This window comes from Eucyclogobius newberryi, unplaced genomic scaffold, assembly GCF_026437365.1.
Source record: "Eucyclogobius newberryi isolate DKJ021-1_F unplaced genomic scaffold, fEucNew1.0.hap1 SCAF_2, whole genome shotgun sequence".
Lineage (NCBI taxonomy): Eukaryota > Metazoa > Chordata > Actinopteri > Gobiiformes > Gobiidae > Eucyclogobius > Eucyclogobius newberryi.
In genome coordinates, this window is record NW_027315834.1 from 50,181,464 (window position 1) to 50,195,444 (window position 13,981).

General features: G+C 51.6%; 1 protein-coding gene across 2 annotated transcripts in view; it reads right to left on the reverse strand.

The window, feature by feature from the left end:
* Window positions 1-391: 391 nt before the first annotated feature.
* Window positions 392-13,981, reverse strand: part of tmtc1 (transmembrane O-mannosyltransferase targeting cadherins 1) — a 30,311-nt gene continuing 16,721 nt past the window's right edge. Inside the window, exons 10-20 of one of the 2 annotated variants that reach the window (XM_072453348.1) lie at window positions 12,310-12,498; window positions 11,552-11,665; window positions 11,327-11,470; window positions 11,100-11,208; window positions 10,810-10,912; window positions 4,725-4,860; window positions 4,426-4,570; window positions 3,536-3,673; window positions 1,295-1,417; window positions 1,084-1,161; window positions 393-948 (exon numbers count right to left, since the gene is read on the reverse strand). In XM_072453348.1, coding sequence (XP_072309449.1) covers window positions 826-948; window positions 1,084-1,161; window positions 1,295-1,417; window positions 3,536-3,673; window positions 4,426-4,570; window positions 4,725-4,860; window positions 10,810-10,912; window positions 11,100-11,208; window positions 11,327-11,470; window positions 11,552-11,665; window positions 12,310-12,498 — 1,402 coding nt within the window. In that variant the 3' untranslated portion in view covers window positions 393-825. Of the gene's footprint in view, window positions 949-1,083; window positions 1,162-1,294; window positions 1,418-3,535; window positions 3,674-4,425; window positions 4,571-4,724; window positions 4,861-10,809; window positions 10,913-11,099; window positions 11,209-11,326; window positions 11,471-11,551; window positions 11,666-12,309; window positions 12,499-13,981 lie in introns of both variants that reach the window. The other variant, XM_072453349.1, reaches the window with a different exon arrangement.

The following is a 13,981-nucleotide window of genomic DNA, read 5'->3' on the forward strand; positions in this document are numbered from 1 at the left end:
GCAGGACTAAACCAGGTCTAAACCAGGTCTAAACCAGGACTAAACCAGGTCTAAACCGGGACTAAACCAGGTCTAAACCGGGACTAAACCGGGTCTAAACCGGGACTAAACCAGGACTAAAGCAGGTCTAAAACAGGACTAAACCAGGTCTAAACCAGGACTAAACCGGGTCTAAACCGGGACTAAACCGGGACTAAACCGGGTCCAAACCGGGTCTAAACCGGGACTAAACCGGGACAAAACCAGGACTAAACCGGGACTTAAGCAGGACTAAACCGGGTCTAAACCAGGACTAAACCGGGACTAAAGCGGGTCTAAACCGGGTCTAAACCGGGTCTAAACCGGGACTAAACAAACACACACTTTTATTTTAAATAAATGAAACTTTATTCAACTTAAACCTCCGATTCACAGATTTAAAAATATATATTCTGTAAATTGTTTTGTAATAAGTAAAATGTCATTAAAGGATTTACAGTTTATTATTTTTCACCGTTTGACGAGTTTAAACCTTTAATTACGGAAAAACAAGCTCATGATTTATAAATTCAGATAAATATTAAAACAAACAAAAATAAAGTGTTTTTACGTAAATGATTAGTTTAAAGCTGAAGTGAAGAACCAGAGAAACGCCACTTTGGACCTTCAGACGCCTTTGGACCTTCAGACGCCTTTGGACCTTCAGACGCCTTTGGACCTTCAGACGCCTTTGGACCTTCAGACGCCTTTGGACCTTCAGACGCCTTTGGACCTTCAGACGCCTTTGGACCTTCAGACGCCTTTGGACCTTCAGACGCCTTTGGACCTTCAGACGCCTTTGGACCTTCAGACGCCTTTGGACCTTCGCTCCAGACGATCCAGCTTCTCCAGGTTTTCCTTCAACAGTTTAGAGCCGGGACTCAACATCAGAGCCTTCTCATAATACGAGCGAGCGGCGGCGTAATCTCCCTGAAATCAGAGACGAGATCAGAGGGACGAGATCAGAGGGACGAGATCAGAGGGACGAGATCAGAGGGACGAGAGTTTTTGTTTGTTTATTTAATAAAATAAAGAAAACCGGGGGAATAAAAAAGTCATAAGAACCTTTATGTGTTTGATTCCTCCCATGTTCATCCAGACCTGAGACTGATCCGGGTTCAACTGCACCGCCTCATGGTAACTCTGAGGACAAGGACAGGACTAAAGCAGGACTAAAGCAGGACTAAAGCAGGACTAAACCAGGTCTAAAGCAGGACTAAAGCAGGACTAAAGCAGGACTAAACCAGGTCTAAACCAGGACTAAACAGGTCCTCACCTGAAAGGCCAGGTGGAGCTGGTCCATCTCTCGGAGCTGGTTTCCTCTGGAGAACAGCAGCTCGGCTTTAACTGAAGGATCTGAAGGTTCTTGTTCCAGCGCCAGCTCCAGGAACTGTAGAGCCTGGAAGAACAAACACCTGTCGCCTGTCGTCTGCCGCCTGTCGTCTGTCGTTCGTGCAGTCGTCAATGATAATAAAGCTTGAGGCTGTTGCCATGGTAACCTTCTAATGTTTAGGATTTTTATTGCTGTTTTTCCATTATTTTGCTGCCTCTCCAGTCACAAGATGGCCGCCACAGCTGCCATGGCAACAAAACCACCTGGACTTTATTAGAACTCAGTGGGCGTCGACTTTGTGTTTCACCTTTGGCTCCGCCCCAAACCACAATGCTGCACTGTGATTGGTCCAGTCTCTGTACCACTGAAGGTTTGGACCAATCACAGCAGAGTTCTGTGGTCCTGTCTGTGGTCTCACCTGTCTGTGGTCCTGTCTGTGGTATCACCTGTCTGTGGTCCTGTCTGTGGTCTCACCTGTCTGTGGTCCTGTCTGTGGTCTCACCTGTCTGTGGTCCTGTCTGTGGTCTCACCTGTCTGCGGTCCTGTCTGCGGTCTCACCTGTCTGCGGTCCTGTCTGTGGTCTCACCTGTCTGGTCCTGTCTGCGGTCTCACCTGTCTGTGGTCTCACCTGTCTGCGGTCTCACCTGTCTGCGGTCTCACCTGTCTGCGGTCTCACCTGTCTGTGGTCCTGTCTGTGGTCTCACCTGTCTGCGGTCCTGTCTGTGGTCTCACCTGTCTGCGGTCCTGTCTGTGGTCTCACCTGTCTGGTCCTGTCTGCGGTCTCACCTGTCTGGTCCTGTCTGCGGTCTCACCTGTCTGCGGTCTCACCTGTCTGTGGTCCTGTCTTTGGTCTCACCTGTCTGCGGTCCTGTCTGTGGTCTCACCTGTCTGCGGTCCTGTCTGTGGTCTCACCTGTCTGCAGTCCTGTCTGCGGTCTCACCTGTCTGCGGTCTCACCTGTCTGTGGTCTCACCTGTCTGTGGTCTCACCTGTCTGCGGTCCTGTCTGTGGTCTCACCTGTCTGCGGTCCTGTCTGTGGTCTCACCCGTCTGCGGTCCTGTCTGTGGTCTCACCCGTCTGCAGTCCTGTCTGTGGTCTCACCCGTCTGCAGTCCTGTCTGTGGTCTCACCTGTCTGCGGTCCTGTCTGTGGTCTCATCTGTCTGCGGTCTCACCTGTCTGCGGTCTCACCTGTCTGCAGTCTCACCTGTCTGCAGTCTCACCTGTCTGCGGTCCTGTCTGTGGTCTCACCTGTCTGCGGTCCAGTCTGTGGTATCACCTGTCTGCGGTCCAGTCTGTGGTATCACCTGTCTGCGGTCCTGTCTGTGGTCTCACCTGTCTGTGGTCCTGTCTGTGGTCTCACCTGTCTGCGGTCCTGTCTGCGGTCTCACCTGTCTGCGGTCCTATCTGCGGTCTCACCTGTCTGGTCCTGTCTGCGGTCTCACCTGTCTGCGGTCTCACCTGTCTGCGGTCTCACCCGTCTGCGGTCTCACCTGTCTGTGGTCCTGTCTGTGGTCTCACCTGTCTGCGGTCCTGTCTGTGGTCTCACCTGTCTGCGGTCCTGTCTGTGGTCTCACCTGTCTGCGGTCCTGTCTGTGGTCTCACCTGTCTGCGGTCCTGTCTGTGGTCTCACCTGTCTGCGGTCCTGTCTGTGGTCTCACCTGTCTGGTCCTGTCTGCGGTCTCACCTGTCTGCGGTCTCACCTGTCTGTGGTCTCACCTGTCTGCGGTCTCACCTGTCTGTGGTCCTGTCTGTGGTCTCACCTGTCTGCGGTCCTGTCTGTGGTCTCACCTGTCTGCGGTCCTGTCTGTGGTCTCACCAGTCTGCAGTCCTGTCTGTGGTCTCACCTGTCTGCGGTCTCACCTGTCTGTGGTCTCACCTGTCTGTGGTCTCACCTGTCTGTGGTCTCACCTGTCTGTGGTCTCACCTGTCTGCGGTCCTGTCTGTGGTCTCACCTGTCTGCGGTCCTGTCTGTGGTCTCACCCGTCTGCGGTCCTGTCTGTGGTCTCACCTGTCTGCAGTCCTGTCTGTGGTCTCACCTGTCTGCGGTCTCACCTGTCTGCGGTCCTGTCTGTGGTCTCACCTGTCTGCGGTCTCACCTGTCTGCGGTCTCACCTGTCTCCGGTCCTGTCTGTGGTCTCACCTGTCTGCGGTCCAGTCTGTGGTCTCACCTGTCTGTGGTCTCACCTGTCTGTGGTCCTGTCGTTTGCAGCTCACTGCTGACAGGAGACGGTAACACTCGATGCAGCTCGGCTCTCGCAGCAGAATGTCTCGCGTTGTTTGCTCCGCCTCCAACGCTCGACCAGAGATCGCCAAAACCTGAGCCTGGGGTCAGAGGTCAGAGGTCAACATTAGGGACAGTTTGGTTCTGTGCAGTCAAGCACTTTCACACAACTGTAAAAAAACTGTTAAAAGTTAATTTGTTTTATCTTCCAAATAAACTGATTCTGATATGATAAAGGGTGGGGCCACTCTGCTGTGGGTGGGGCCTCTCTGCTGTGGGTGGGGCCTCTCTGCTGTGGGTGGGGCCTCTCTGCTGTGGGTGGGGCCTCTCTGCTGTGGGTGGGGCCTCTCTGCTGTGGGTGGGGCCACTCTGCTGTGGGTGGGGCCTCTCACATGCTGAGTACAACAGCATCAAGCTCTTTAGCGTTTCTGTCACAAATATGATCCACATGAACATTGAAATCACCTGTAATGACCAAACCATAAAGTCTGTGCAACTGAAACGTCTCTCTCAGAGGGCGGGTCAGAGAGCGGGTCAGAGGGCGGGTCACAGAGGGCGGGTCAGAGGGTTGGTCACAGGGCAGGTCAGAGGGCGGGTTAGAGGGCGGGTCAGAGGGCGGATCACAGAGGGCGGGTCACAGAGGGCGGGTCAGAGATGGCGGGTCAGAGGGCGGGTCACAGAGGGCGTGTCAGAGAGGACGGGTCAGAGATGGCGGGTCAGAGGGCGGGTCAGAGAGGGCAGGTCAGAGGGCGGGTCACAGAGGGCGGGTCACAGAGGGGGGGTTACAGAGGGCGTGTCAGAGAGGGCGGGTCACAGAGGGCGGGTCACAGAGGGGGGACAGAGTGAGACTGACCAGAGCAAGGCCGAGCTCAGAGCTGGACGGCTGCAGGAGCACAGCCTCTCTGTACACCTGCAGGGCTTCCTCAAACCGGCCGGTGTTGTAGTACAGCGCCCCCAGTGGTGAGAGCACGTCCACGCAGCGAGACACCGACAGAGCCCTGAAAGAAGACCGGGTTAAGACCAGGACTAAAACAGGACTGAACCAGGTCCAAACCAGGTCTGGGACAGGTCTGGGACAGGTCTGGGACAGGTCTGGGACAGGTCTGGGACAGGTCTGGGACAGGACTGGGACAGGACTGGGACAGGACTGACCTCTGGTACCAGGTCTCCGCCTGCTCGTTGTCGTTGGACGAGCGCAGGAGGCGTCCTAAGTTCATCATGGCGACGTAATGATCCGGTCTGAGTCGGACGGCGCGATGGTAATGAGCCGCGGCCAGAGCGCCCTCTCCTGGACACAGCACCACAGCACAGTTAGCTACAGGACTGTGCTAATGCTACACACTAATGATGCTAATGCTACACGCTAATGATGATGATAATGGTGCTAACGCTACACGCTAATGATGATGATAATGGGGCTAACGCTACATGCTAACGCTACACGCTAATGATGCTAATGGAGCTAATACAAGGGGCACATTCACGTTCACCTCATAATGAAGCCCTCACATGGACCTCATGATGAAGCCCTCACATGGACCTCATGATGAAGCCCTCACATGGACCTCATGATGAAGCCCTCACATGGACCTCATGATGAAGCCCTCACATGGACCTCATAATGAAGCCCTCACATGGACCTCATGATGAAGCCCTCACATGGACCTCATAATGAAGCCCTCACATGGACCTCATAATGAAGCCCTCACATGGACCTCATGATGAAGCCCTCACATGGACCTCATGTTGAAGCCCTCACATGGACCTCATGTTGAAGGCCTCACATGGACCTCATAAAGAAAGCCCTCACATGGACCTCATGATGAAGCCCTCACATGGACCTCATGTTGAAGCCCTCACATGGACCTCATAATGAAGCCCTCACATGGACCTCATAATGAAGCCCTCACATGGACCTCATGATGAAGCCCTCACATGGACCTCATGTTGAAGCCCTCACATGGACCTCATGTTGAAGCCCTCACATGGACCTCATGTTGAAGCCCTCACATGGACCTCATAATGAAGCCCTCACATGGACCTCATGATGAAGCCCTCACATGGACCTCATGATGAAGCCCTCACATGGACCTCATGTTGAAGCCCTCACATGGACCTCATGTTGAAGCCCTCACATGGACCTCATAATGAAGCCCTCACATGGACCTCATGTTGAAGCCCTCACATGGACCTCATAATGAAGCCCTCACATGGACCTCATGTTGAAGCCCTCACATGGACCTCATAATGAAGCCCTCACATGGACCTCATAATGAAGCCCTCACATGGACCTCATGTTGAAGCCCTCACATGGACCTCATGTTGAAGCCCTCACATGGACCTCATAATGAAGCCCTCACATGGACCTCATGTTGAAGCCCTCACATGGACCTCATGTTGAAGCCCTCACATGGACCTCATGTTGAAGCCCTCACATGGACCTCATAATGAAGCCCTCACATGGACCTCATGTTGAAGCCCTCACATGGACCTCATAATGAAGCCCTCACATGGACCTCATGTTGAAGCCCTCACATGGACCTCATGTTGAAGCCCTCACATGGACCTCATGTTGAAGCCCTCACATGGACCTCATGTTGAAGCCCTCACATGGACCTCATGATGAAGCCCTCACATGGACCTCATGATGAAGCCCTCACATGGACCTCATGTTGAAGCCCTCACATGGACCTCATGTTGAAGCCCTCACATGGACCTCATGTTGAAGCCCTCACATGGACCTCATGTTGAAGCCCTCACATGGACCTCATAATGAAGCCCTCACATGGACCTCATAATGAAGCCCTCACATGGACCTCATGTTGAAGCCCTCACATGGACCTCATAATGAAGCCCTCACATGGACCTCATAATGAAGCCCTCACATGGACCTCATAATGAAGCCCTCACATGGACCTCATGTTGAAGCCCTCACATGGACCTCATGATGAAGCCCTCACATGGACCTCATGTTGAAGCCCTCACATGGACCTCATAATGAAGCCCTCACATGGACCTCATAATGAAGCCCTCACATGGACCTCATAATGAAGCCCTCACATGGACCTCATAATGAAGCCCTCACATGGACCTCATGATGAAGCCCTCACATGGACCTCATGTTGAAGCCCTCACATGGACCTCATAATGAAGCCCTCACATGGACCTCATAATGAAGCCCTCACATGGACCTCATGTTGAAGCCCTCACATGGACCTCATAATGAAGCCCTCACATGGACCTCATAATGAAGCCCTCACATGGACCTCATGTTGAAGCCCTCACATGGACCTCATAATGAAGCCCTCACATGGACCTCATAATGAAGCCCTCACATGGACCTCATAATGAAGCCCTCACATGGACCTCATGTTGAAGGCCTCACATGGACCTCATGATGAAGCCCTCACATGGACCTCATGATGAAGCCCTCACATGGACCTCATGATGAAGCCCTCACATGGACCTCATGATGAAGCCCTCACATGGACCTCATGATGAAGCCCTCACATGGACCTCATGATGAAGCCCTCACATGGACCTCATGATGAAGCCTTCACATGGACCTCATGATGAAGCCTTCACATGGACCTCGTGTTGAAGGCCTCACATGGACCTCATGTTGAAGGCCTCACATGGACCTCATGTTGAAAGCCTCACATGGACCTCATGTTGAAGGCCTCACATGGACCTCATAATGAAGCCCTCACATGGACCTCATGATGAAGCCCTCACATGGACCTCATGTTGAAGCCCTCACATGGACCTCATGATGAAGCCCTCACATGGACCTCATAATGAAGCCCTCACATGGACCTCATAATGAAGCCCTCACATGGACCTCATGTTGAAGCCCTCACATGGACCTCATGTTGAAGCCCTCACATGGACCTCATGTTGAAGCCCTCACATGGACCTCATAATGAAGCCCTCACATGGACCTCATAATGAAGCCCTCACATGGACCTCATGTTGAAGCCCTCACATGGACCTCATAATGAAGCCCTCACATGGACCTCATGATGAAGCCCTCACATGGACCTCATGTTGAAGCCCTCACATGGACCTCATAATGAAGCCCTCACATGGACCTCATAATGAAGCCCTCACATGGACCTCATAATGAAGCCCTCACATGGACCTCATGTTGAAGCCCTCACATGGACCTCATAATGAAGCCCTCACATGGACCTCATAATGAAGCCCTCACATGGACCTCATGATGAAGCCCTCACATGGACCTCATGATGAAGCCCTCACATGGACCTCATGATGAAGCCCTCACATGGACCTCATGTTGAAGCCCTCACATGGACCTCATGTTGAAGCCCTCACATGGACCTCATAATGAAGCCCTCACATGGACCTCATAATGAAGCCCTCACATGGACCTCATGTTGAAGCCCTCACATGGACCTCATGTTGAAGCCCTCACATGGACCTCATGTTGAAGCCCTCACATGGACCTCATAATGAAGCCCTCACATGGACCTCATGTTTAAGCCCTCACATGGACCTCATAATGAAGCCCTCACATGGACCTCATGTTGAAGCCCTCACATGGACCTCATGATGAAGCCCTCACATGGACCTCATGTTGAAGCCCTCACATGGACCTCATAATGAAGCCCTCACATGGACCTCATAATGAAGCCCTCACATGGACCTCATGTTGAAGCCCTCACATGGACCTCATAATGAAGCCCTCACAAGGACCTCATAATGAAGCCCTCACATGGACCTCATAATGAAGCCCTCACATGGACCTCATGTTGAAGGCCTCACATGGACCTCATAAAGAAAGCCCTCACATGGACCTCATGATGAAGCCCTCACATGGACCTCATGATGAAGCCCTCACATGGACCTCATGATGAAGCCCTCACATGGACCTCATGATGAAGCCCTCACATGGACCTCATGATGAAGCCCTCACATGGACCTCATGATGAAGCCTTCACATGGACCTCATGATGAAGCCTTCACATGGACCTCGTGTTGAAGGCCTCACATGGACCTCATGTTGAAGGCCTCACATGGACCTCATAATGAAGCCCTCACATGGACCTCATGATGAAGCCCTCACATGGACCTCATGTTGAAGCCCTCACATGGACCTCATGATGAAGCCCTCACATGGACCTCATGATGAAGCCCTCACATGGACCTCATGATGAAGCCCTCACATGGACCTCATGATGAAGCCCTCACATGGACCTCATGATGAAGCCCTCACATGGACCTCATAATGAAGCCCTCACATGGACCTCATGTTGAAGCCCTCACATGGACCTCATAATGAAGCCCTCACATGGACCTCATAATGAAGCCCTCACATGGACCTCATAATGAAGCCCTCACATGGACCTCATGATGAAGCCCTCACATGGACCTCATGATGAAGCCCTCACATGGACCTCATGATGAAGCCCTCACATGGACCTCGTGATGAAGCCTTCACATGGACCTCGTGTTGAAGGCCTCACATGGACCTCATGTTGAAGGCCTCACATGGACCTCATGTTGAAGCCCTCACATGGACCTCATGATGAAGCCCTCACATGGACCTCATGATGAAGCCCTCACATGGACCTCATGATGAAGCCCTCACATGGACCTCATGATGAAGCCCTCACATGGACCTCATGTTGAAGCCCTCACATGGACCTCATGATGAAGCCCTCACATGGACCTCATGATGAAGCCCTCACATGGACCTCATAATGAAGCCCTCACATGGGCCCTCACATGGACCTCATAATGAAGCCCTCACATGGACCTCATAATGAAGCCCTCACACGGACCTCATAATGAAGCCCTCACACGGACCTCATAATGAAGCCCTCACATGGACCTCATAATGAAGCCCTCACATGGACCTCATGTTGAAGGCCTCACATGGACCTCATAAAGAAAGCCCTCACATGGACCTCATAAAGAAAGCCCTCACATGGACCTCATAATGAAGCCCTCACATGGACCTCATAATGAAGCCCTCACATGGACCTCATAATGAAGCCCTCACATGGACCTCATAATGAAGCCCTCACATGGACTTCATGTTGAAGCCCTCACATGGACCTCATGTTGAAGGCCTCACATGGACCTCATAATGAAGCCCTCACATGGACCTCATAATGAAGCCCTCACATGGACCTCATAATGAAGCCCTCACATGGACCTCATAATGAAGCCCTCACATGGACCTCATAATGAAGCCCTCACATGGACCTCATGATGAAGCCCTCACATGGACCTCATGTTGAAGCCCTCACATGGACCTCATAATGAAGCCCTCACATGGACCTCATGATGAAGCCCTCACATGGACCTCATGATGAAGCCCTCACATGGACCTCATGTTGAAGCCCTCACATGGACCTCATAATGAAGCCCTCACATGGACCTCATAATGAAGCCCTCACATGGACCTCATAATGAAGCCCTCACATGGACCTCATGATGAAGCCCTCACATGGACCTCATGTTGAAGGCCTCACATGGACCTCATAATGAAGCCCTCACATGGACCTCATGTTGAAGGCCTCACATGGACCTCATAATGAAGCCCTCACATGGACCTCATGTTGAAGGCCTCACATGGACCTCATAATGAAGCCCTCACATGGACCTCATAATGAAGCCCTCACATGGACCTCATAATGAAGCCCTCACATGGACCTCATGATGAAGCCCTCACATGGACCTCATGATGAAGCCCTCACATGGACCTCATGATGAAGCCCTCACATGGATCTCATAATGAAGCCCTCACATGGACCTCATGATGAAGCCCTCACATGGACCTCATGATGAAGCCCTCACATGGACCTCATAATGAAGCCCTCACATGGACCTCATGTTGAAGCCCTCACATGGACCTCATGTTGAAGCCCTCACATGGACCTCATAATGAAGCCCTCACATGGACCTCATGATGAAGCCCTCACATGGACCTCATGTTGAAGCCCTCACATGGACCTCATAATGAAGCCCTCACATGGACCTCATGATGAAGCCCTCACATGGACCTCATGTTGAAGCCCTCACATGGACCTCATGATGAAGCCCTCACATGGACCTCATGTTGAAGGCGTTTTATTACAAATGGTTTTCCTGAGTCTGAGGGGAAGAACCACCATCGTCCATGATAATCAATAACGACGCTCCTGATTGGTCCGTTTGTAGCTCACACTGGACGTGCAGTGACCTCACGTGTGTCCAGTCGGGTCCAAACCTGTGTCGACCAGGAAAACGCCGTAGTTGTTGTGGAGGTCAGAACTTTCAGAACAAAACTCTAAACCTCTGACGTAAACGTCCTTCGCCTCCGAGAAACGCTTCTGCAGAAAAGAGAGGGAAAATCAGACACGGGAGGGCATCTGAGGCAGGGGAGGGCATCTGAGGCAGGGGGAGGGCATCTGAGGCAGGGGGAGGGCATCTGAGGCAGGGGGAGGGCATCTGAGGCAGGGGGAGGGCATCTGAGGCAGGGGGAGGGCATCTGAGGCAGGGGGAGGGCATCTGGCTCACCTGCTGGCCGTACAGAGAGGCGAGGCTGGAGTAGGCGTCAGAGAAATGTGGACCAAAGCGAATGGAGTTCTTCAGGAGCAGCTCAGCCTCAGAATCCTGACCACGAGTCCTAAAGAGACCAGAGGGTTTAGTCCCGGTTTAGACCTAGTTTAGTCCTGGTTCAGTCCTGGTTCAGTCCTGGTTCAGTCCTGGTTCAGTCCTGGTTTAGTCCTGGTTTAGTCTCTTACTTGAGCAGGTTTCCCAAGTTGAACAGGGCGCGGTTGTGTTGTGGGTTGATGTCCAGAGCTTTCCTGTAGAGGCGCTCGGCCTCCTGGGGGTCAGAGGTCAGCGTGCCCAGGTTATTGAGGGCGCTGGCATGACGCGGGTACAACCTGCAGCCACCAGGGGGCGGGGCAGAGACAGAACACTGTAAGTCACACCTGCATGAGCCACAGAAGAAGAGTGAGCAGCACCTCAGGGCCACGTGGTAATGGTGGACGGCCTCCAGGTGGCGCCCAGCGTCCTTCAGGAAGTTGGCGTAGTTGTAGTGGACTTTGGCGTTGTGTGGGAGGGTCTGGATGCCCGACCTGAGACCACACCCACAAGGTTATTATGCTCCTCCCACAGAGACATGCTCCTCCCACAGACATGCTCCTCCCACAGAGACATGCTCCTCCCACAGAGACATGCTCCTCCCACAGAGACTAGCTCCTCCCACAGAGACATGCTCCTCCAACAGAGACATGCTCCTCCCAGAGACATAGCTCCTCCCACAGAGACATGCTCCTCCCACAGAGACATGCTCCTCCCACAGAGACATAGCTCCTCCCGCAGATACATAGCTCCTCCCACAGACACATAGCTCCTCCCACAGACACATAGCTCCTCCCACAGACACATAGCTCCTCCCACAGACACATAGCTCCTCCCACAGACACATAGCTCCTCCCACAGACACATAGCTCCTCCCTCCCACAGACACATAGCTCCTCCCTCCCACAGACACATAGCTCCTCCCACACAAGGTTCTGAGCCTCGTCACACTCTAAGTCTGAGACTTAGATCATGTTGTGTCTAAAATGTGGACAAAATGAAAACATTTAAACTGCTCTGTCCATTTTTCACATATAAACGTCCCAAATATGAGACGTTTGAGCCGTTTTGACACAGAAAATGTCTTTTTTATAAATGTGAACGTGACACGATGAAAAGAGAAGCATCAGAGTCTGACCTGAAGAGGGCCTCGCGGGACGACCACACCCGGTTCTGAGACACCGTCTTCCAGGAGAAAAGCAGCAGCAGCAGCAGCAGCGACAGACTGAGCACGGCCCCGCCCCATCGGCCCACGGCCCCGCCCCAACGGCCCACGCCCGAGCAGAGCCGGCCCAGACCATGGGCCACCAGGATGCAATAGCCCATGCTGCAGACAGAGGACAGCAGAGGGTCAACAAGCAGCAAGTGCCCCCCAACCCAAGTGTCCCACCCCCAAACCAAGTGTCCCCCCCCAACCTAGTGTCTCCCCCGTAAAATGTAATAAACACGTAAAATGTGGACTGCTAAACATTAGAGCAATTTCCTCCAAATCGCTCTTAGTTAATGAATTAATTAGTGACTATAACATAGATCTTCTAGCTCCAACTGAAACGTGGCTTCAACAAGACGACTACGTCAGACTAAATGAGTCCACCCCACCCACCCATGTAAACCCCACCCAGCCATGTTAACCCCACCCACCCATGTTAACCCCACCCACCCATGTTACCTGTCACACCTCCAGGAGCACAGGCCGAGGTGGTGGTGTGGCAGTGATCTCACACTCAAGCGACTCATGAGCCCTAAAACTAACAATGCATTTCACTCATTTGAAAGCCTTATGCTGTCAATCACATGTCCAAATATGAAAAACCAAAAAGGAGTTTTGTTCATAGTTATCTACCGACCTCCTGGTCCCTATTCAGAGTTTTTAACAGAGTTTTCTGACTTTATATCAAACTTAGTGTTAGCCTGGGATAAAATAGTTATAGTTGGAGACTTTAATATCCACGTGAACATGAGTGATGACTCTCTCAGTAATGCCTTCAGCGCCTTGTTAGACAGCATTGGTTTCACTCAGAATGTAAATAAACCGACTCACACTCACAAGAACACTCTGGATCTTGTCCTAACGTATGGAACAGAGATTAGTGACCTCATTGTCCTCCCTCAAAACCCTATATTGTCAAATCATTTCCTAATTACCTTTCAGTTTATTCTTAAAGATCATCCAGTCCCACAAAATAAAGTTATAATGAAAAGGACAATATCTGAAAAATCTATCTCAAAATTCAAAGAAATAATAGAGCCAATATTCAGTGACATGTCATGTGATCATGTCATGTGATCATGTCATGTGATCATGTCATGTGATCATGTCATGTGATCATGTCATGTGATCATGTCATGTGATCATGTCATGTGATCACGTCATGTGATCACGTCATGTGATCATGTCATGTGATCATGTCATGTGATCATGTCATGTGATCATGTCATGTGATCCTGCTGAGAACAGCTTTAGTCCCAGTTTAAGTGATCAATGTGTCGACTTGACCATGAATTCTCTGAAGTCTGCTCTTGACGTTGTCGCGCCGTTAAAACAGAAGGTCATTAGGCCAAAGCGCGCCTCCCCATGGTACAACCAAGAACTGCGTTCACATAAACAAAGAGTTAGAAAGTTAGAGGGATTATTTCGTCGCTCTCACACAGAAGAATCCCTAAAAGCATGGAAAAGTTGCCTGCTGTCCTATAAGCAGGCTCTGCGTAAGGCCCAAACCAGATATTATTCAAATCTAATAGAAGTCAACAAAAGTAACACTAAATTCCTTTTCAGCACTGTAGCTAGGCTAACAAACTGTCACAGTGCA